General features: G+C 42.5%; 1 protein-coding gene across 2 annotated transcripts in view; it reads left to right on the plus strand.

Annotated features, from left to right (window-relative positions):
• The window catches only part of STRIP2 (striatin interacting protein 2), a 184,855-nt gene that overhangs the window by 44,176 nt on the left and 115,862 nt on the right, over positions 1-24,817 (plus strand). For both annotated transcript variants that reach the window (XM_086918897.1, XM_086918898.1), the window contains exons 2-6: positions 14,868-14,937; positions 17,240-17,314; positions 18,589-18,723; positions 21,630-21,750; positions 23,074-23,142. In XM_086918897.1, coding sequence (XP_086775023.1) covers positions 14,868-14,937; positions 17,240-17,314; positions 18,589-18,723; positions 21,630-21,750; positions 23,074-23,142 — 470 coding nt within the window. The remainder of the gene's footprint in view (positions 1-14,867; positions 14,938-17,239; positions 17,315-18,588; positions 18,724-21,629; positions 21,751-23,073; positions 23,143-24,817) is intronic.

Below are 24,817 nucleotides of genomic sequence, written 5' to 3' on the forward strand. Positions count from 1 at the left end.
ATTTTAGTCCAAGTTTTATTCTTCGCTGGTATTCCATTAACACGGGGATTACTGAAATAAAGAAGCAGATTTAAAAGATTCATTTATATATTGAACCTAAGGAAGGAACATTATCCATTTGTGTCCTGCAGATGGTGGCTTAATAATTGTGGTGCCACGAAACGTGTCGAGGCTCTGAAGTGTGGTTAAATTCTATTGGGCACAAAAGATACAGAGGCATTAAAACCGATGTCCTTTTCCTTGTTCACTACGTTGTCTGAATTAGCTGTGCAAAGGTTAAAAATTGTCTTTGCCTTAGTTTCCTTGCCTGCAGTATTAGATCCTCTTGATTAGTGTCTGTAGCTCTACTCACGATTAGAGTGAACACTGATTTTGTTTTTATCATGTATAATGTGTTTTTAAATTGAAAAATTGTGTATATCTTATTCAATTGATTGTGTATTGCTAATTAAATGTACATTATATTTTTAATTTTTTTGTGTCTTGCATTCCTATGGGAATGTTCTCAGTATGGTTGTTTAATTTGTGTGACAGCAGGGTGATTGAACAGTAAGGGGGCCATTAGGATGGTGGGCGGGCTTTGCCCGCCCGCCACCCTAACGGAGAAGTGGACCGCCCGCTAACAGTGCGGGGGTCTCGACAATTGCATTAGGATGCGCCCGCCACACAGGCGGGCGCATCCTGTATGTCTACCATTGCGACGGGCGGAGCAGGAATCTCCGCCCACCGCAATGGTAAAAGTGCACGTTTTACTTGTCAACGCACAACATGACAGGCACCGCGCGGTGCCTGCCATGTTGCACTCTGAAATGCGGGGGGGTACCATAGGTACCCCCCCATGTGCACCACCCAAGCCACGGACTCCCAGGGGGCCCGCAAGGGGCCCCCGCAGGGAGTCTCCACATGCCTTTCCATGGCGGCATTGCCGCCACGGAAATGCATTGTGAAAAGCTCATTGTAATATGGCGGGCGGTGTCTACAAGATACCGCCACCATGTTACAGGTTTTCCGCCCCGGCCGCTAGACAACCGGGGCGGAAAACAGGCGGGCGGGGTTTCACACCGCCACGGTCCCCTCCGCCATCCTAATATGGCGGAGGGGAATTGGGTTGATGATGTCGGGCGGATTTCCTCCGCCAGGCTGGCGGTAGCCACCGCCAGCCTGGCGGTGGAAATCCGCCCGACGTCGTAATGGACCCCTAAGCCTGATGAATATTGCTTCATTTCAAAGGGAATCCTAGTTTGACATTCTCTTTTGCCAACTTCCATAAATGTTTGAGACCTCGACGGTAGTGAGGAGGTTGGGAATTCCTAAATGCCCTTGCCACAGAACCCCAAATATAGGTTGTCATTAAATACTGCATCTACCACTTTAATCTCTTGCACTGTATTGTGGCATTTCTATCTTTCGAACAGTGTGTGGTTGCAGTCAACAACTTCTTGCCTTAAATTTGGCAACACCGTCTATCTGGGGCTCGCAGAGAAAGATGTGAATGGTCTTGTGTTGATGCCGAATGCTGCTTGCGGACAGTTAATCCTGAATGAATATAATCACAGTTCTCCTGCGGCTCCCATCACAGAGAATATTTACTTCATAGCACTAAGTTTTGTTTAAAGAGCATTTTAGAACACTGTGACTAGTTTCATCTCAGAATAATTAATCAAACTTCTGTCTTCCATTGCTTTTATGAATCAAATATTTTTATTTATTTTAAAGATTAAACTCCACAACCTTGGGGCAGATAGAGCTGAATTCCCTCCAATGTTGATGGGTGCTGCGTCTGTCTGCTGCAGTGCCCAACAGGGAGAGATTATTTTTTGCTTCTCTGGCTTGACCTTTTGCCTGATGGGGAGGATCATCTTTGCATTGTCATCATCTTTTAAAAACATTTTATTGTTTTATGTATATATTTCCCAAACATTTACTTTACAGAAGTACAAGACCAGAAGTGAGGTACATCATAAATACATCCATCTACATACAGAAAGTCGGGCAAAATGGGAATTATGTAATAACTAGGGCTCCTGGTTTTATGGTATTTCTTTTTTTGACATTTCCTTCTGTATTTACCCATATTTATTTTTTGATAATTTTTTCTGTATTTATCCATACATATTTTGGGTTTTGTGGAAAAATGAAACTGAAGTGACCTCGTATTCATTTCGTAGCATATTGGAGCACGTTCTGAGAGACCAGTCCCAAATACTCATTTTAAACCGTAAACAAGAGACAGTGAAATAAAGAAAGGCCAATGAGCATGGTAGTCATATACACGTCTTTTGCATTGCCATCATCAGAGGATTCTTCAGCTTCAGTCTTCATATAACTTATGATGTCCATAATCTTCTTGGACTCTTGTAGTTTCTTAGTGATTACTTTCTTGTGTTGCCTGCACAAGAGCAGGGAGAACAGATGTTCCCATTTATATACCACCTTATGAAAGTGGAGATACTTTAATATTGGCCAAAAGTTCCTCATGCGCCGGAGTACGGATAATTCCAAATCGTGGAACCATTGTAGTTTTTGGCCCTGGAACATCAAGTAATTTCTCAAATACTTGACCGTTCGGTCATCTTTCTCTTCAAAGAAATGTACCTTTGCCTGATGTGTGACTCAATGTGCACTGTCCAGTACAATTGTAGGGTCCGCTGACCGATATGGTGTTTGGAGTCATGGACACAGCACATAATGTCCTGGAGCTCTGCATCACTTTGAAGGCCCCTTTTATGAATATTATTACTCTGTGATCTTATTTCCTGGATTCTCATGCTTCATGAGCAACTCTGCAATTTGTACTTAGTGCCTAAATGATTCACGCATTTTCTAGGCGTAGCTCGGTCAGTGAAATTCAGGAGGTGTGAAGCTTACATTTCCCAACTAAAAGGGGCGATGACCAAGGTTTGGCATGGAAAGTTTCCACGAGGAACAGGTTCAGTATTGATTTACATTAGGCGGGCATCTGTCTAGAGGGGCACAGTGGGCACAAAACAATGGGTTAAAGTTTTACCACAATTGATTGGCACTATTTTGCAAGCATTTATCCCATCACCTTGTGGGTGTTTGATTGTCAGTAGTGTGCCCAGAAAGTTGAGATTGGTGCAGCTTTCCACGCTTACTACTGCCAGTGTTTGTGGATTTCCAGAGTAGTACATTTGCACCCCTTCAAGGAGTACTGCTAGAGGTGCAGATTTACTTCCTTTGTGGTAAAGCAGTCATTATATATTTAAAATCTGGATCCAAAAATGAACAAGTTAATGCCTACTAGTGAAATGGGAATGACGAGAAAAACCAACATGACAGATAAGCTCAGGTCCTCAGAACCAACCACCATTCCAGGAATGCAAACACCCCCACTGAACCTATGCCCCTGTTCGTCCCGCCAGGACCTGACCGATCCCTCAGGGAACTCATTACTATGGTCACGTACAACACAGGAGCCTGGAGTTCCTGCCCTGGGATCACTTATTTTAAATGCATTTTCACTTCAGCCACTCTTCTTCGACGCTGCTTCAAGAAGCCTTGATGGAAGGGTTGTCAAATCGGTACATCTAGGCAGGGCTCCAGGTTTCCAGCCCTCACCTTTTACAAATCATTTTATCAAGTGACTGTAGCTCAAGTCTCAAATAGAGGAGGGCGCGAAAGAAAAATAAATAGGGCAGGCTGAGCCACAGCTGAGCTATTTGTCTCACTGGCTCCAAGAGTCCAAAGTGGCAACAATGCTTCTTTTATATCAATTCGGTGCAAAGGTTATAAGGGTTATTACCTGCAGATAGTAAGTTTGGGTCTGACCCGAACCAGTGGCACACCGAGGGGCTCATCAGAAAAGACATCAGATATATGGCAAAACGTAAAGAAGCAACTACCGGGGGTATCAAGAAGTTTAACCTTTGAACCAGCAATACTATTAAAAGTAAAAGACTCTGAAGATCCACTTCAGGTCATAGATTATTGCTATCTTGAGTACAGACCATTACAACAGAAACTTTTTGGTCATCCGGACTTCAGGACCGACTAAACGGAATGAGGCAGCAAACTTAATGGAGCAAACTTACTATCTGCAGGTAATAACCCTTATAACCTTTGCACCGAATTGATATAAAAGAAGCATTGTTGCCACTTTGGAAACAAGACGGGTAGACAGCCATGTACCGGTAAAGATAACCATCTCTCAAGAAACAAAGAACCGGTTCCCTGTTAAATCTGGTACAAGTGTAGAAATAAATCTATTAGAAGCCTCGACGCTCCAAGAAATAAGCCACGGTTATTATAGCAAAGAACAAGGCAGATTTCCTGAGGAAGGCGAACGGCCGAAACGCGTTGAAGGAATTAATTCTGCGTTTATATTAAGTCTCAAACAGTGATGATGTTGTTTTATAAAAAAAAACAGTTTTTATGTGAAACCATCTTAATGTTATGTATGTAAAAATTTCTTTTGTAGCAAAAAAAGTAACTAGCAAGAGTATATATATGTAAAAAAAGAAAAATAAGAAAAAAAGGAAAAAAAAGAAACAAAACAACAAAGAATAAATATCAAATATATATAAAAAATAAATAACATCTATCAGAATTCCATGGGTGGAGAATGATTTATTATAATATGCATGTCTAAGTTACTCACGAATTACCAGTACACATAACCCGGTGTGCACTCTCTGTTTTCCAAAAAATACTTTACCTTGCTAGGGTTTATCCTATTAGGCAGGGGCCCCGTTTTTCCTAGTAAAATGACATAATTCCAGTGACCCTGACCAACACAGAGTAAATGCAGTGCTCCTGGGTTTACGGTTTAATCTGAATGCCATCGGATAGACCATTTGACTGCGGCACAGCTCAAATTGAAACAGGCAAGTAAACGCGCATAGGATTGGTGGTAGATGATGTCAACTTTACAAACCAGTGGCTTTTTCAAAAAGACACAAACTGCAGGTCTGGCATTGATCATCAGACGCAATTACATCTTATGTCCTTATGCCACACCACTTTCAAGGTTCACCAGCCACCACTGAGTTACAATTCATTTGAGTGTAAACAGCATCTCTATATTTAGTTCTAAACTGAAGTTAGCAGTTATGAAGTGTAATAAGGTAACCTAGTGTTAGTCTACGGGAGAGACCTCTTTACAGCAGAAGAAAAGCAGAACTTTAGGAGTTCATCGCTGCCATGACATGCCAAACCTAAACACACGTCCACATTTTTAATTAGCTTGCTTCCTGCCCTATGAGCCTTTAGGGTATACCTTAGTGGGGACTTAGAAGTATTAAAAGGGATGGTTTACCCTGACATAATTTGTATTTTGCCAGTTCGAAATGGCAGTTTAAAACTGCCATTAAGGATGCAGTGGCAGGTCTGAGACATGTTTTGCAAGGTTACTTTAGTGGGTGGCAACATAAGTACAGCAGTCCACTAATAGTATTTGATTTACAGGCCGCCTAGGTATATGTAAAATTAAATGACCAATTCTGGTATTCAGCAATTTTACCTTGTTTAGGGTGTTATGTGGTCACATTATAGGCCTGACTAGATTCACCACCATTTTACATGCTTGCGTTAAGTTGCCACTTTTCTTAAACACAATCACAATGCCTGTACAGGATAACATTCTATGACCTAAGCTTTGCTTACATTTCCACTTTGTAGGCACAGTATCGAATACCATGAACATTCTGTACAAGGGTGACTTCATCATGCAAAATGTTACTATTTTTTGGCCATTGGGTGACAGAGCTATCGCAATAGAATAAACAATAGCGGCTTGACTGGGGCTTTAGCTTCGCAACATTGGTGATGTTTGTTATATAAACTTCATCACTTCCTTATTTAGACAGAGGAGTATTTTGATGGCACTGATAAGGTCGACAGGTGCCGGAATTCCAGCCCAGCTGATTCCTGATTCACTCTTGCAAGGGATGATGCCCAGCTTTCCACGAAGACGGGCACCCTGATGACACTTACCCACAGGTAACAGGGAGTTAGATTACCCTACAGGGATTTGGCAGATTTACTCAACATAGGCACACTAGAATAGGTAGCACTAGATAGGAGTACGAAATATATAACAGTACTTGTATGCAAGCATACATTCTCTGTTACAGCAAAACGGTTGAGCTGTTTGTCTTTTTCACCATTCTTATAAGGCTAATCATTATTCTGTTTCCTTCTATTGATTATTGCAGCACACATATTTTACTCAAGTATCACAATGCTTCGATAAATATTAAAACTGCAATTTGTGCATTTCTTGTGTATGTCTTTGGGTATGTATTTGTAACCAAGCAAAAAGGTTCCTGATCTGTTACCATTAATTCTTTGGGGAGTCAGGGTTGTCATATTATGAGGTTTCACATTCCATTTGTTACCTTGACAGGTTTGGGGGTACCGAGGGTACGCTGTGAGCCAGCAGGACGTAGGCCAACATATCCTGATGGTATGCGTGGAGTCAGACTCTCACAATCCTGAAGTTTATGTTGTCCAACAAACGCACAGTTTTTACTGAGAAAGTATAAGCCGTATGGCATGGTACCACCAATGTTCTAGCTTGGGTTCTTATTTAATGGATCGCCTGAGCAGTTTTCTTTTGTATACTCAGAGACCCCTACTCACCTACTAACTGGATACGTCTGAGGTGTTAAAGAACAGTCCCCCTCAGCTGAGTAGGCAACCCTTATGTATTGGCTGTAGGTTTTTCCAGCTGGAACCTTTCAAAGGATCACCCCATAGAGGTACCCTCTCTGAATTCCACATATTCATATGGCTGATGACGAAGCAGCAATTAATTTACCTGTAAACTGCAGAAATTCAGTTACACAAATGCTGCAACAACGTGGACTGTCCCTTGGGATGGGGATGTTACCTTTGTATTTGAGGCACACAGAGCATTCAGGACAGCGGTCTTCTATTCATGGGTTACATTCAAAGCATTAATGCACCATCAAGACTTTTTCATACTTACACTGTAGCTACAGTTCCTAACAACTACACAGCTTATGAAGCACCACAATTGGTTTGAAGGCACCCTACCACATACTACAGACGATTTTAGGCCAGGTCCCCTTAGCAATGAGGGAGCAACATTGCCATTCTTAGCCGGTTAAACACGACATCCAAACATAGCAAATCTGACAGCACCACAGCTACGTATACTGTACACAGGTCTGATCAGAATATACAGATGTTTGACACAGTTCGTCACGAGGATAGGTTGTGTTATGTTATGTTAGAGGTTTTTAAAGCACTTGGTTACTCATGACGGAGTGTCCCCGTGCTAAGATTCCTCCAGCAGGGGCCTACTAACCCTGCTCTGAGCTCCGTCATAGTTCGGTTTTGCCTAAATAGCCAAGTCTTCATATCCTCATGTATCATCCTTCCACACAAAGGAATGGTGCAATCCCTCATCAGTCAAGACTCCATCTTCAAGAGGTTCAAACATTTAAGAAAGTCATCATTTATTTGGCATGTCTCTAACTAGCATTGTAGGCTCACGGTAGGCTCACGTTTATACCCCGGAGTTAACTAGACTACAGAAACACCTGCTATGTTTCTCCCTTCTTCACAATTACGTGATTCTGGATAGTTGCATTCATACTTTAATCTCAATAGGTAAGGCCTAAATCCAGCAGCAGCCTGTGCTGGTAAGAGCAGTGGGGCAGATGGGGAGGATTTCAGCAGACGACAACGAGGGAAATTTAATTATTTATTTAATTTCCCGCCATGTTCGTCTGTCAAATCAGCCCACCCCCCAACCCCAGCCCACGCTCTTACCTGCACGGGCCACTGCTGCCTAAACCTTTCTGAGGCCTGAACAATGACAAAATATCCTTCTCAATCAGTTAGCTTCCTGTTTTTTGTTTTTTTTGATGGGGGGGAGTGGAGGGCTAGCTGCTTATTACTGAAAGCCTTGGATGTTGATGGGCCTTCTGGTCTACTTGGACCAGGGCAGCTCTCACTCCAGGGTTCGACCATCAGTGTTGAGCATGAATTCCTTTCCAGACTCGAAATTATTTCAACTGAGGAACTTAACAGAGGCCCTTACACCCACCGGAAGGCCCTCTGACAATATTCAATCATGTTCACCTTTTTTAGGGTACTTGGAATTCCGTTCAGTAAGGAAATTGACTTTGGAACCAGAATCATCCTCAATACTACTTTCATACTCTATGATTCCAAATTAACATGGATCACTAGCTTGAGTGACTGTCATCCATGCCTCCTGGAACTTTCTGGAGATATGGTATCTTTCCTCCAATTTTGGGATACCAGATACATAACTGAGCTTTAGCACACCTTACACCACCTAGTCTTTATGTTGGGTTTGCCTCTGTGTAAAGCCTCCTCTAGGTGTGTGATACATTTATGTGATCTAGAGCAGATTATGGTTATGCTGTGAAGGTGGATGAAGAGCAAAAACCATCTACAACAGCATTCTATTCACCTGCCTTTGATAGCTGCTTTTTTCAAACCATAAGAAATGACCCTCAATGGAAGTTCACCATCAGATGTTGATATGCTTGCCTTTTTGTGGCACATATTGTCAGAGCAGTTAACCTATAACCACTGGTCAAACCAACAATGTTCTAGAATAGAGAAGATCCTAATTTGTAATTGAGCTAGTCCGCTATTATACTAAGGTGAGTCTTTGTGAAGAATGTGGTCTTCAGTAGGGCACACAGAATCTCCAGTCCTTCAACTCTGCCCTCAGCAGAAGAAGAACTGGGCTTGACCAAGGACTGATGAAGGGTGTAAGTGTGCCTCAGCAACCCACTGCTCTTATGCTAGTGCAGGCATTATAGGATGTCTACGATGTCATGCATTTGATAGGCATGCTGTTACCAATGTCAATAGCACGTCAACCCAACTTGTTAGTTTGATATCAGTGAAAAGAGGAAGGAAAGCTGCTCATACCCAGCTCAGCATTATTCCTGCTGACAGGAGGCCAATGTCATGAGCACTCTGTGGGTTTTGACTCTTCTATGGGTAAAGCAACTGAACAACGTAATCTTTTCTGGATTATGTAAGCCCCTTGTCGTCCAAAGCCCAAGCCTTTGTTGGCCCAGCTAACAGTCCCACTTGGATCTCCTGCTAATAGACAATGGTTGCCTTCTAATCAGAATACTGTTTGGTCAACTATTGGCTGGCCTGAATGTAACTTTTTGTTTCCAGAAGGAGGTGGGCATCTTTCTTGTTTAGCCCCCAGGACATGTACCACTAAACCGATTGTGGGTAATTTGAGCATTGTTTCCTAAACCTTCTTGGCTAAGAAGATGGAACATCTTACCGAGTGGCAAAGGAGGCACTTAAAGAACCTAAATTCCTCCCCTTTCTGCAATCACTTGCCTCAGGAATCCAAGATAGGAGAAGATCATAATTCATGTCTCACTCTTCGAGCGGGTCAGTCATTCTCCTGAGAGGTACTGCTTCAGGGTTCCTTTTAGCATTCTCTACTGTTACACGTATATACGTATTCATTGAGGTAAAGTCCGTAGTGAGCTGGAGAGCTCAGAGGTCCAGTAATGTCAAACTCCGCCTCCTTAACAGGCACCGCCACCATTGTCAATGGTATCAGAGTGGGCTTTATCTTGCCTCTTGACATATCAGATGATAGATTTATATTGCCTCGTGCACAAGTGCCTCTTCACACTTGCTCCCATTCTGGGGTCAGTAAAGTAACAAGACAGCCCCTCACTGTCATTTCACCTTGACTTACCTGGCTAGAGGGATCCTGCGTGCCTGCAGCATTAACTGATGTTTGCAATGGGGAACTGACAGCTTCTTGCACGCCCCTCTTTTAAGTCAATTTTCCTAATAATCCTTGTGCATTTCAGGAGGATTTCCCCTCTCTCCTACTGAAGCATACTCCATCTGTGCCAGAAATGAGATTTCCCCTGCCCACCACTTGTTACATTTCTTTAGCTCCAGCATGTGCCTTGTGTCAGTGATCCACCCACTGAGTTAATCCTCCTTTTCCCTCCATTCCCTCTATGACAGCATGAATAAGGAAACCAGGCTACACCTGTTCTACCCCTGGACGTGCTTCGCTGACTGTAGCAAACTTCATGGAAGATGCTTCTCTAATATTCACACATCTTCTTTCTTGCTTGGTCGATCTTTTCAGTCAAAACATGTTTATTTAGACCGTAGTCTTTTAAACAAGGATTCTTAAAAACGCCATACAACCGATAAAATCTAACACAAGACATTCAATATCAATCATCGTATCGTATCGTATCTATACTTATATAGCGCTGCTGCCACCCTACGGGTATCCTGGCACTTTCATGGTATAAAATGCATTAAAATATCATTCATCTAACCAGTAAAAGCTACATTCTCTAAAAACATTATAAAAAGTTGGACAAGAACTTCACACAGTTAACTCGAATTTTCCCAGTTTGACTGTAAAAAAGGTAGCAACTTACAATAAAAATCACCCCAAGGCACACGTCACATTAAAAAAAATCTAATTTCAGCCAATAAACTAATTGTTTGCTCCTTGTTCTTAATATCATATTTGGAAATATAGGTTTTTAAAAAGGACTTCCGTTGGGCTAAAAACCACAGACAATCCACTAGAATGTGGATTAAATCTCCTTTTCGTATTCAGGGCGAATTTATAAATGTTTCCGTCATATAGCAGAATACCACATCTTTCTGTCATAAAAGCGTAATTTAACCCACTTCGGAATCGTAGGCGACCTTGACGCATCTTGATACTGGGGAGTCTCTCCAGATAGGGAAAGATCTCATCTCCCATCCATTAGTGTATCAAGTGGGAGACAGAATTTTTCTTATCTTATTTTTCTTTCTATATAAGATCCTCCTCACTGAACTCCTCCTTATTCACTCCTATTGAATTGATATCTTCTATTAATTCTATTTTTAATTCCCTACAATAGGTTAGGGTCTTTTTTGTCTCACTTTGTATTATCTCCCTTTTACATAATGAGAGTTTTTAGGGATTTCCATATTGTCTATTTTAGGCTCTCTGCATGTACTAAATGCGTCCACGCCTTCAGGCCTGTTTCCAGTCTGGTGCGATCTGCCCTAGTGTCTTGGAGGGTGTTAATACTTTTTCGCCTAGTGGAATTGTGGGGTTTCCTGCCATGTTGTGAAGAGCCATGGATCTTATTGTACCCCTAAACATACACCACTATTTCTGCTGTCTCTTCCTCCACTCGGAGTTATGACATCTGCAGGGCCAGATGGGCAGTTGCTGTGAGTTTCTTGTGACACACCAGTTTTCTGCCTTTGACTCTGATCAGCGCTAGCTTTTCATAGTTTTTTTTAAACAGTAGTGAGCATCCGGGTACCTTCCCTTAAACTGATTGTTTGTTCTATTATGGTACTAGAAATCCCCCAATATGAGCCCGCAAGTTATTGTTCTCTATGGCCCATGTCAGTCGACGTTCTCTTTTTCACACTGCATGTATCAGGAGGTCTCAGATAATAGAGGCTACAGAAGCCGGGTACTTTCTGTCCATGCTTAGGGAAATCGAATTCCTACAGTCTCCAGAGAGTCACTCCAGTGGTGACACTTCTGCTGCCAAGCTTTTAACTCTCAGTGGGATTTATTAGTTTCTCCCTATCTAGCCACTCAGGTGCTTTAATTACACAGAAAACTTGCCAGTTCAGTATCTGAGGTACATAATCAACTTAGATGCTCCTGGACTTCAAGAGAGTTGACTCCCAAAGTCCCTGTGAGACTCACTAGGTATAACATAAAGAGGCCCCAGAGTTACTCTGTAACCAACTTAGACTTGCTATGTGCTGTGCAGATCCCTCTGACCATCCCATGTTTTCTTCCTGAAAATTACTAAATTCAAGAAGACTTTGTTTGTGTATGGTAATTCTAAGGCACAGTCCTACCCAAAAGACAAGGGAGACCTGTATGGGGTCAAAGGCAAGCATACAGTCAACGAGTGATAGGAGAGGTAGCTGGGGTATGGATGGTTAATGTATTGTGACATAGTATTCTTTAAAGATGTGAGTCTACACTCTTTCCTAAACTGGAGCAGCATAGGGCGGTCAGATATGAATATGGATGTTGTTTTGAATCCTGAGTGCGCAGATGGAAAAGGCTGCTGCCTTGTGTTTTTATTTTTTTACACTTATTAGTCTTCAGTCTAATGGTGTCCTGGCTGTGAATGGGCAGAGAAGCATCAGAGATGATGAGCTTATCTACAACATTTGTGCATGTGTGGAATAATTCTACAATGGACCATCTCCTACCTCAAGCAAGACAATATCCAGCGTTCTTGTCGCCTTTCACATTCTCACCCCACACTCTACATTGTGGCATCCTTCAAGGACCCATCATCCAAGGGTGTAGCTTTGGGGGAGGGGGATAGGGGTGTTTGGGATGTTACACCACCCTAAAAAAATGTATTCTAATATTTTTGTAGCAAATAGTTGGGTACAGGTGCTTTCAGTCGGGTATGGTGACGTGTCTGATTTCACGCTGGATTTTGTATGCCCAAACTGTCTGATTGACTGACTGACACACACACTCTCTCTCTCGTCTCTGCCTTAAAACTTGTTAGTTTTATAACGATTATGTTTTAAGTACCCCTAACAATCTGCACTCCTCTCTCTTTCCACTGCCTCTTAAGCCTTCCTCATGTCGTGCTTCTCATAACATATTTTAAGAAGATATGCCAACGTGATTGTTGGGAAATCTGAAGCGTACACCCCGCCCAGTTGTTCTGACCAAGCTACGTCCATGCCATCATCTCTCCTTGTCTTTTCAACATCTAACTATCCATCTTGCCAGATCTGATTAATTCATTCAACCTTACATGTTACAACTATGAGACGACACAATAGTCTTCTTAAAAATAGACAATACAGAAGACTTCTACATGTCAAGACTGTCAATAGCGGCAGCGTAATAGTTACATGGATGATGAATAGCAAACTAAAACTCAACACTGACAAAAACTGAGATAATGACCATTGGAAATTGGTTGACACACCAGCCTATAGTCATATGGTCCATGGACCTCATTGCACTGTCAACGATATTAAAAGTGGGCTCTGACTTATTGTTGGTTTAAGTTGTGAGTGAAGTCACTAGGAACACATTCTACACAATGAAAACACGGTGTCTCCCTGTAGCTTGGAACCTACAAAAACAACAAGGTATCTTCACCCTCATAATCTCTTACGGTTGAACGTGCTAATAGCCTATACCTTAGTGTCCCTCCTTCCTTCCACATAAACTATGAGTTTAGAATGTGCATCAAGAATCCTCCTTCATCTACATCCCAGGGTACACGTTAAGCATGTCCTACACGTCCTGTACTCACTTTTCAAAGCTAAATAATCAATGTTCAAGTCTCTCATGTGCCAAGGTGGGAGTCTCTGGTATCCCAAACCCTTGATGGGATGAGGTGTTTCCTCAAAGCGACTCCCACACGGTTTCTCCCAGCATCATTCCCATTGTTAGGTGGTGTTTGCGCCTCGAGAGATGGGAAGCAACAGAGGCTGGGACAACGATTGACTGGAGAGCCCCGTGTGAGAAGAACCCCAGCATCTGGGTGATATCCCGCTAATCCTACCCTATTCATCTGGTGTTGGACCCACTGCAGCTGAGCGAGGGTTTACGTTTCCCTGAACAAGTGCATTTGTGACCCTTTGCTGACTGCAGATTATGGAGGGCTGAAAGCAGCATGATGCGAAGTGGTTACCAAGCCTGAAAGAGATGATGGCGTCACGTGATATTGCACCGGAAGTGTTATTTTATTTGAATGTAAATGTAATGTAAATGTATTTGAGCTTATATAGCGCACAGCTACCCACAAAGGGTTTCCCGGCGCTTGCTTAGGGAACCCGTCCTGGTATTCCCCTGTGAGATAACCCCGGCAGGGTATCCACAAGGTGAAAGCCAGGCATCCCACCGCGAGGGGCCGTTGTGGAGATTAAGCAAGCTATTGCCCAGAGTCGCAGAGTGTGAACCCATGAGTTGAAAAGGCACCGGAGCGAGAATTATCGAGTCCGTGGAATTTTTTGAGCCCAAGACCCGCCGAGGCGGGGAATTGAACCCTGGTCTAGGGCCGATCTCAGCTTCCGGGTCTGCCGCCTCTAACCCCTGAGCTCAAGCTCTGAGAAGGAATACTTTATCGTATCCCCCTGTGGGACTGTCGACTTCACCTATGTCATGTGTTTTATATAAAATAGTTGACTGGCTTTAAGGGTTTGTGTCTGTGGGAGATATGGTGAGCCTGGCCCTTGCACTGGCAAAACAACAGATGGAGGCACTTGATTATGTTTGGGAAGATGATGGTTGCACACTGCGCCACATACACCAAACTCGGAGCTGTCTCTGTATATACTATAAGTTATGCCAGTCGATATAGGACCCCCTGCCCTGTGGCTTCGTTTCCAGGCGACAGCAGTACTCTATGCGAGGAAACATCCGCTGAGCAGCACCGCATAGCTCTAGTCCCTTGGCCAATATCTAATTCACTTCATCACTCTGGCGCCCACTCAAAGAGTGCTTCGCTTGCCCATGAGGAGGAAGTGACCTCAGTCAAAGCTGTACACCACTCACGCGCTGTGTTCATCATTCCCTATCCACACGTGACCTTCAGTAGAGATTGGGTCTGAGTGAGCCCTCCTTCCTTTCTTTCCTCAAGTGTGAGAGAACCTGGAAACACTTTGTTTTCTGCTGTGACAAGCACCTTTTGTTCCACCCCTGTCTTAAGAGACCAGCACCTACACTGGCAGGCTCTGTGCACACCATGCATCACAGCGACTGCACCGCCCCTCAGCCCACCGCTTCCCCTGTGTCCTGTGGCGAATGAGTCTGTGGTGGGAGGCAGCCTGGTATCCTCTCCATTGTCTGACATTGTTTTTCAAATGTTTCCACATTTTAGGGATCCGTGGACTGCCCCAGTGTGGAGTTTGAATATGGAGATGTTGACAGTGTCACCGCAGAGTTGTCAGGTAAACTTTAAGAAAACGCATGTGGGGGGGTTTGCACCATGTCTGCACCACTTCCAACTCCTGGGGTTGGCCCAATGGGATTACAGACAGTTTCACGGCCCCAAAGCTTTAGTTTTTACCTCGCTGGTTGTTGAAACCTGTCCTCACTCATTCTTTAACAGCATACTGTAGCCACGAGTTTTAAATAACAAAAGATTAAAAAAGAAAATTTCGTCTTTCTGTGAACTAGTTGGGAGTCCATGTGACGTCACTTCTGCGATGTAATCCGGAGTTAATGATCATCCTGGGACTCGGATGAAATGGCAGAACTAGATGAGGGGTTGTATCTGTGCTCTCAGACTCCAGATGGACACCTACTCACGGGGGCTGGGCCGAGGATGAGCTGGCCAGGGAGCCCAGAATCCAAAAAATGGAAAGAGATGTGGCCCCGGAAAGATGGTGAAACTCTTCAGACGTATGTGCATGAGTGCCAGCACCACTGTGCACACGGGGGCCATCACCAGGGGAGAGAACAAGAAGAGGATAAAAAGGATGATGCTTCTGTAGGAAGGGTACAGACTAGCCAGATGTGTGAACATCACACAGTCTGTGCATTTCTCTCTCTATCACAGGATGCCTGAGGCTTATCTCTCACGCTCTTTTTCCATTTCTTACCTTCACCCGCTCTCTCACTTTACCTGTCTCCTAATTTGTGTCTGTTTCCTGTTTTCCGATTTTTCCCCATGAGTTTCCAAAGCACCCTTCAATTACGATCGATGTCCCCGTCCATGAACACAGAACTAAAAGGAAGGAGAGAAGGCATAAGTACTTCTAACCGACTAGGCCCTTGAAGTTAAACAAGGGTGGCGTGATATTCACATACCTGGGCGTGTATGGGTACGATCGTAGAAGGGGAAGGGGGTATGAATCAACCCTTCGGAATTGAAATCCTCGTGGTCGTATGACCAAGTGGGGCAAGCTCCCTTGAGAGAGAACCTGAAGGGTGTAACCGCTGTTACACTAACTTCAGTTCCAGGGTGTAGAGAAGTTGGTGCCCCATTGTTCCCATTAAGACAGGACACTATGTTTTCTTGTAGCCAGCACACGGGTCAATCTTTGCCCTGATGTGTCTCTTTAATTCCGTTCTACGCGGCAGCCATGTCTCCTGGCCACCGTCTTACTTCAGGTAGAAACCTAGTCTCAAGGAGACCTTTATACATCAGACTTCTTTTCACTCAATTGTAGCACTGGATCGTTACTATTCTCCCCAAAATGTTTTGAGATTCTTTAAGAATATATAATGAATGAATTAATTAGAACACACCATTGTTTATCTGCCTGTTCTTGCTTGCCCCGGTGGATTAATAATCGTTTGGTCTTTTGATTTGTTGAGACTACGTTTCTCTTGATTGTGATTAATTGCCTTAGTGAAACATTGTTTCGTGAAAAGCATATTATTACATCAGGTTCTTAAAAATTGTGGGGTCACCCCTGTTGAAATATACGCTTAACTCGTAACAGTGGTTTTGGCCAGCGGGATATTGTAGTGAGTGTGTTTGCTTTGAAGGTTTACCTACCCCATTGATGGCCTCCGATGTCTGGTGTGTAATACTAAAAAACTAAAGAAATAAATAGGGTTGCAGTGGATTGGTCTCCACTGTGCAACCATTTAGGTTGGTCCGTACAGATGAGATCCTGCAACTCCACGCTGCCCCATCACTGGGCGATGGCCGTGTTTTAGGCTTCTCTTCCTCTTGCCACCATGATAAGACAAACCGCGATGGCTTGTGTCCAAGGCTGGCTTTCCTTCAGCCGCTTCAGCATGTAGGTGTCCTGCGCTTGCTGTGCTGAGCACTCCAAGGACTCCCATCCCATGCTACAGACTGGTCTCTCAGGTCAGGGTGAAACCATCTGATGTCTCTGTAGCAAGTGCTGATGCCAAGCTTCCAACAGCAATGCCCCTTTGCCAGCCGCCTAAAGTAGTGTTATACTTAAAGTACTGTCATGTAAAAAAAATTAGTTGACCAGTTACAAGTGGTGTGTAAACATAAGGTTTTTTTAACGTCTACTTAACCGCTTTGGACAAAATTGTCTAATGGTACCTGTAGGTTTCACTTTTGATTTTTACTTAATCAACGGGTTTTGCCATTTTTCTTCGTAGTGCAATGACCAAACGCCTACACCTCTATCCTGTAAAAAAAACATTCACGGTAGATCAAATGTAATTTCCACAAGGGCAAAGTGTTTAGTCTCTTGAAATGTTAGTAGTTTTACCCAGTAGCCGATGTATACAATTGACATTCTCTTTCTCTGTTCTCAACAGAACTCTTTAGCTACACAGAACAGCCAGAATTCAACCTCAACAAAAGGTGTTTCGAAGAAGACTTTCATTCCCAAGGTGATTTTTTCCCAACTTAAGGGGGGCCGGGGTTTCTTCCGGAAGCTGTGAGCTTTCTGTGTCAAAATAGTGTATTTTTCCCATGCTTATGTGCACACCTGTGGTGTATGAGCTTCTCTGGTTTTGACCTCCAGACCAAAAGCTTGTCATAACTCTCTTAGTACATGTAACTTTCAATGCGAAAGTAAATATTCTGTCCTTCGAACTTGTACACTTTCAATGTCAAAGTATGTCCAGGGTTCTTGGACCTCTAAACTTTAAATAGCAAGGAAGGTATGCGTATTGTTTTTGTTGCTTGTAAATGTTCAGTGCCAGGGCACCCAAGTGTAGCTTGTGACATGCATATTTTCAGTGCAGTTATTTGCCCTTGGTACTTGGACACTTTCCATGCAAAGGTACTTAAGCCTTGTTCAGTTTCAGAGGCAATACATGTTAGGCTCCCAAACGCGTGCAAGCGTTTTTATGCCAGGATGTTTAAGAACAGCTTTTGCTACATGCAATATTTTGCTGACAGAGTATGTACCATTTCCTTGACACTTGCAAACTCTCGATATAGGGCATGTGAGCATTTATCAGTACCAGGAACTCTTAATGTGAGAGTAAATTACATTTTCTCAATACATCACCGTCACCAACAGCTGCAGCCAGATACCAAGAATCCTGGGGATTCGCAATGAATACTGAATGAGCCCATATATGTACGTAAACAAAGTGAAACACTCAGTGGCTCTGTGAAGTTGGGGGATGTATTAGACTACCTGGGTTAGAACTTGGAGAGGTGGAATTCTCTGTGGACACAGAAGGGAGGAGTGATTGGTAGCTAGCATGAATTATGACTTCTACTGCTCGCTGACTCTTGCCTGTCAATGAGTGAGGAGGCTGAAGTATCCGTGTGTTACCTAGCGGGCATCCAGCAGTCCACAGATTGATGGTAGCAGACCATTATGGAAGACATTTGTAGATGGAGAACTGATACAGTAGGGCATTGACATAGCTAATGACATATCGGACGGCATTGTAGAGTTGTGCATCTGTGTATTGACCTGGACCAAGACTGACTAATGGATGAGATATCTAAATAGATCTCTCTGTAAACAGGGGCACAAATAAATGGATGTCTTTGTGTGAGGAGCTGCAAGCCATATAGACAGGGTAGACAGTGAGGCCAACAGGGAGTTTAAAGACTTCAGCTAGAGGTTCTCCTGCAGTGGTACATGGAGCATCAGGCTGTGTAGAACACTGCATTTTATGTGTTGTGCTTATCTTTTCTATAGTAAAAGGAACGAAATGGCCAGACCTGGACATTGCTCAGAGGAAGGCTTATGTGATGCGGCTACTGGATGGGCTGGAAGTGGTCGACAGGGAGAAGCGACTCAAGGTGGCTCGGGCGATTCTCTACTTGGCACAAGGTGAGTCATTTGTAGCAGTCAGTGAATGTCAACTACATTGGGTATTTCGGCTTGGCAGCTTTGTATGCCCCATGTGAATCCACCGGAGTTCAAGTGGTAAGGGCTTCGGTTCCATGTTTAAATATCGATTACAAAAATATAGATGTAAAAAATATAGATGTAAAAATATTGTTTACAAAAATATCGAATCCCTATACTTAAACAGGTAAGTACAGTAATATCGACTCTAAAATATCGATGTAAAAAATATAAATGTAAAAAAAATATCAACTTTAAAAAATAAAACTTAAAATAAATTAATTAAATGATATTAATATTATTAACAAAATTAATTACATTTAATATATATTTTAACTTATAACAAATAAACTTAATTTAGTAAATATAAGCACAAAAAAGTGTACATATACACATATTTGCTTAACTACATTTTATTAACTATTATCTTTATTTCATTTATAAACTTTTTTAATTATATAAACATAAAAAACGCATATATAAATAATTTAAAATAAAATATTCTATATTTAATTAACACGTTAAACTATTTAAAAAAAATAATACATATATTTAATACCAAAATTGGATAGTGAAGGGGTAAAAATTATTGTTCCCACTCCAGTGAGTGCAACAATAGGGAAAGCGCTGGATAGCGGAGGGGTAAAATTTACTATTCCCACACATTAGTGAGTGCAACAGTAGAGAAAGCGCTGGATAGCGCAGTGCTAAAAATTACTATTCCCACTCCAATGAGTGCAACAGTAGGGAAAGCGCTGGATAGCGGAGGGGTAAAAATTACTATTCCCACTCCAGTGAGTGCAACAGTAGGGAAAGCGCTGGATAGCGGAGGGGTAAAATTATTTACTATTCCCACTCCAGTGAGTGCATCAGTAGGGAAAGCGTTGGATAGCATAGGGGTAAAAATGACTATTCCCACTCCAGTGAGTGCAATAGTAAGGAAAGAGCTGGATAGCGAAGGGTAAAAATTACTATTCCCACTCCAATGAGTGCAACAGTAGGGAAAGTGTTGGAAAGCTGTGGGGTAAAAATGACTATTCCTACTCCAGTGAGTGCAACAGTAGGGAAAGCGCTGGATCCCAAATCAATAAAAAACAAAACCATCAACATTTTTATTACATTTATTTTCTAATATTAACATAATAAATTTATAAATTTAAATATAGTATCATTAATAAAGAAAATGATTTTTTTATTATACATTATTTAACACTATAAAATCCACAGCACTCACCTACAATTAATTACACAATTACATTTAATAATTAATTAATAAAAATTAATGTATTATTATTTATTAATTAATCAATAAAAAATTAATTACTTACCACCTTTCACACCATTTACACATATAAACACCAAAACACACACCTAAAATTAAATTACACAATTACAATTACTAATTACTAATTAATTAATGGTAATTAATTTAAATGTGTATAATTAATAAATATAACAAATTAATTACCACCCTTCACACAATTTACACATATAAATACCACAACACACACCTAAAATTATTTAAACAATTAACCTAATTATTTAATTGACTAATTGAAATTAATTAAAACTAATTATTAAACTATTATTAATTAATCAATTACCACATTAATTATTCAATACATTTTATAAAAGTAAATTACTTCCCACCCTATTCCCCTATAAACCCATAACCCGCTACATAACTAAAAACGCAGAATTAAACTTAAAATAAATTAATAACTATTAAAACTCTAAAACATATAATAAAATACCAAACAATTCTCATTAAAAACACTAAAACACATACAATTATTAATAAATCGATATTTTTGTAAACAATATTTTTGTAAACGATATTTATTACAAAGATATTTATGTAATTGATATTACTTACCTGTCAGTCGATATTCTTGTCAACAATATTTGTGTTGTTGATATTTCTTCCCCACAATATTTTTGCGGCAATATTTCGGTCCCACAATATTTTTGCAGCAATATTTTTACTCTGCACCAAGGGCTACATGTGGGCAAGGTGGTAACAGTGTGTTAGGGGCTGACGGCCTGGACAAGTGATGGAGGCGCATACTCCTAACACAATAACAGGATATGATACAATCCCGACTGCCCATAAGCAGAACCTGGAGATCAGAGGCCCAGCAGTGGATGAGAGTTAGTTCTAAGCACAGAGGCAAAAAGATGTGCAGGAACAAGCAATGCTGATTAGAGCAAGGGGTGGACTGGTATATGATAAGAGATCTTGTGGTTGTTTAGGGATAGCTCTTTGAATGTAGTGGATTGCCTCAAGTCTTTCAGCAAAATCACAGGTTGGGCATACTTTTAGAGACTGTTGTACTCAGAGTAAAGGCGGTCTGAGACTGGCAGGTAAGACTCCAAAAGACAAGCACGCAGCACCTAACGTCTTGTAGGCAAGAACGAATCCCTGGAAGGAATCTGGAATTGGTCTGGTTTCCAGTAGGATGCAGAAAGCTTGTGAATGAACACAGGAGTGCGGCTCGGGCTCTCAACTAGTGTTCCTGCTGCAGGCACAATAACAAAAGCTCTGTAGCTAGCACCTCCTGGTTGCAGGATGTGAGGATCCCAACACAATTCTTGCACTGGATGCATCAATGCTTGTGTCACCGCTTCACTTCACTTCATCGCTAGCTCTACACCAGACCATGAAACCAAATAAGCCTAGATTTTACAGATAGGAACCACTAAGGCTCTCCAGTTTCCTGATTTTCAGTGTTTAGTCATGATAAGATCATTCATAACATCAGGCCTAAGTTGGTGAAATATTCACACAAGGAGTCATACAATTGTGAAACAAGCTGAGACCCACTTGTGCCAGAGATGCCTGGGTGGTTTGCCTTCATGTCTTCTCTCTGTCTGTGCCCCCCCTCCAGGTGTATTCGGTGACTGCAGCTCTGAGTCTGAGATCCTCCGCTGGTCCCGGTCCAACGCCTTCCTGCTCTACGAGATGGGAGCCTTCGCTGCCTTCCTGGAGCTCCTCAACATGGAAATCGAGTGAGCATGCTGCATGGCGCCTCTTTCCAAGTCTGGCATCTGATGGGGTTTGTTAATGATGGGCAGGCCATGTTTAAATGGGGATTTAGAGGCCGTAAAAGTGGTAACTTTGGCTCTCAGATTCATGGCAACATTAGGCCTAGAAGTCAACATGGTGGAGGATGCAAGTTTTACACTTGTAAAATGTATCACAGCCTGGGCCACTGCCAATATGAAGTATGCCTTGAGCTCAATTCTCCAGTGGTAGTTTAATATATTTCTACTCACAGTAAATATGAGGTCAGCTGTTGCTCATATTTGCAGATCTGAAGACAGGTTCCATAACATGCGAGGGATCTGTCACTATATGATGGAGTTAGATGAGTACCTACAAGAGTAGCTCTGATTGCGCCCGCGCTATGGTGTGTATGTTTTATTGTTTTGTGGGGCTACCTTAGGGCTCTGATTCCTGCTGCACTTCGAGTTGTACCTGGATATCAGTATTTCAGGGCACTGACTAAGGAAGGGCTCTGGTTAGTGCTCAGGGATGGTTACTGTAGTACTCCTTTTAATATCTTGATATTATGGCCATCGCCTGCTTTGATTTGGCCCGATCAGTGGCGATGTTAGTGGTCTGAACACTGCACGCTTGTAGATAATTGATGGCTCTTAGTGTCATTAATCCCACCGTGGCTGTCCACTTACACATGTTAAGCCTCTGTGTATTTTGAAGGATTTTGTTCTCGATATGGGCAGCCTCTGGTCAATGCAGGGTTCTTGTCGTTGCATGGCTTTGATTATTGCAGTGTTGTTGTTGTTCCAGGGCCCTAAGATGATTACCATGGCACTAATTACAGCAGGGCTTTGACTCGAAACGATATCACAAGTACATTCTAAGCAATACATCTATTTGAATGCCAGTTTTGACAAACTATATAATATCTTTAGCTGCTTACCAAAGCAGATTAGATCCCCTCCCCAAATCGTAAAATGAAACCCCCATTACATGTGTTTACAATCCATGCCTTTACCACGCATGTCTTTACCACACATATACCTTTACCACACATGCATTTACAATGCAAGTTAAGGATGTATACAGTAAATTATAATTCGACTTTATTACATAGAAAAAGAATGTGTTGCTCTGTCTTTGAATGTATCCAAAATGCATGTGCTGCATCTGGTTCTATTAGGGGCAATTTTCTATTGGTCAACTCATAATTCCTTGTGGGGGGTTGATGGGTCCTGCTGGAATATTATATTTGCGCCAGGTGTGACTGAGTAATATTTTGGGTTCTCAATTCTTTCTAACAAACCCCTTCCTCTCTATCGTCGTTTAAGTAATATCCAGGCATGCAGCAGCGCCTTGAGGAAGCCGGCCATCTCCCTGGCAGACAGTACAGAGCTAAGGTAACTTTTTTTTCTCCATATTCCAGTTACCACCGTCCCGTTATTCCACAGAAATTACATAAACTCTAAAAAAAATTTTTTAAAAGGGCAGGTAATCTAAATTTCAAAAGAGATGTCCCATTGTGTCTTCACCAGTGAACGTGTCAATATTTCCAAAGAAAATAGCCATGTTTCCTTCGAATACCACCGAGGAACTAACGAGTGTCATGTGGTAAGCCTACGGAGGATCCGCCACAAACCAGGCAGCACCTCCAGAAATACAAGTGTCCCTCTTCTCCTGAACATGTGCAGAGCCTTGCCACACCACCATAAAACTATTTTGCGGGATAAAGAGAGCTGAGAGCACCCAAACCCTCAGGACTTGAGACCTTCCTTGCTTTATAACATTTGCGCCTCTCCTTCCCGCATAATATTTTAGCGAAGCCTTCCAAGCCCTCAGACTATCCTAAACTAAATTGATTTTCTATGAATGGCACATGTATTATTCATGAGGGAAACCCAATGTATCATAACCATACGTGCATTTATCGCTTTTTTTTAGTTATTATGCTATTCGTTCGCCCTACCTGGAAACACGACCCAAGGTGGGCCGAAATGTCTGATCTCGGCTCTGAGAATGATCTAGAACACGCCTCGAGGGGAGGGGGAGGGACTATGGCTTACAACTGGAAATATTTGAGCATCAAGACTCCTCTTAAATGTTTAATTTAAACGGATTAGTCACTGGACAATGTGGATAAATATAAATGGCGGCCAGCCTTGTGACCTGTCCTACCCTTCAGGTCCGCAGCCCTTTGCTTGTACTGGCCTCGTGCACTGCTCTGGACCAGCACTCACTGACTGTACAAAGATCTTCTTATGAGCTTAGAACTAACGGCACACAGAAAATCATTCTGGCCCCGTAGGAGTGACAAGTAAAATAGGACTGATGAAAAAAAAAAGGTAAAAGGGGACAGAACTAGAAAGGGATATAAAGGGAGAGAATTTAAGGATCAAGTAGTGGAAGAAATATAGAAGCAGGTATAAATAAAATAAAAGTCAAACTTACCTTCTTCCCGCCTTCAAGTTCCGAGTCCGAGACTCCACCAGACCTCCGACTCCCGCCGACGCCGTCCTGTTCTTTTGAATTCCGTGCTCGTCGTCACCAGTGCAGGAAGGCTGCAGGCAGCCTCCCTCCCCTCCACCACAGCACAGCGCTGTGATTGGTTCGGCCGGCTGCCCCAACCACGTCATTTTTCTCTGTATGCTGCAGCATACAGAGAGCAGGGAGAGTGGGAGGGGTTACTCGAGGGCAGGGGGGATCGGCTTGCCCACTGTTCTTAATACAGTTAAAACTTTCTGTTTGGACAGCCTCTCAGGCTGTCCAAACAGATAGCATTAACAACAGTGGGGAAAGCCACTCCCCCCTGCCCTCGAGTAACCCCTCCCACTCTCTCAAGCAGGAACTTCTGCTTTCTCGCCGTGCGAGAAGGCAGAAACAAATAGCAGTTCTCTACTATGTGGGGCGGCGCCCAAACGCCCCCATGGAGGATCCGCCACTGTGGAAGTCAGAGCCTTAAGTGGGATGAAAAACCTGGTGGTGGGGGGGTCTCTCAAAGGGGCATGGTCGGTGTAATTAAGGGGGTGGCTTAAAAACACTTAAGCTAAAAATCTGTTTTTAGCATTGTGACCCACC

Source organism: Lissotriton vulgaris, chromosome 1_1 (genome assembly GCF_964263255.1).
Source record: "Lissotriton vulgaris chromosome 1_1, aLisVul1.2, whole genome shotgun sequence".
Classification (NCBI taxonomy): Eukaryota; Metazoa; Chordata; class Amphibia; order Caudata; family Salamandridae; genus Lissotriton; species Lissotriton vulgaris.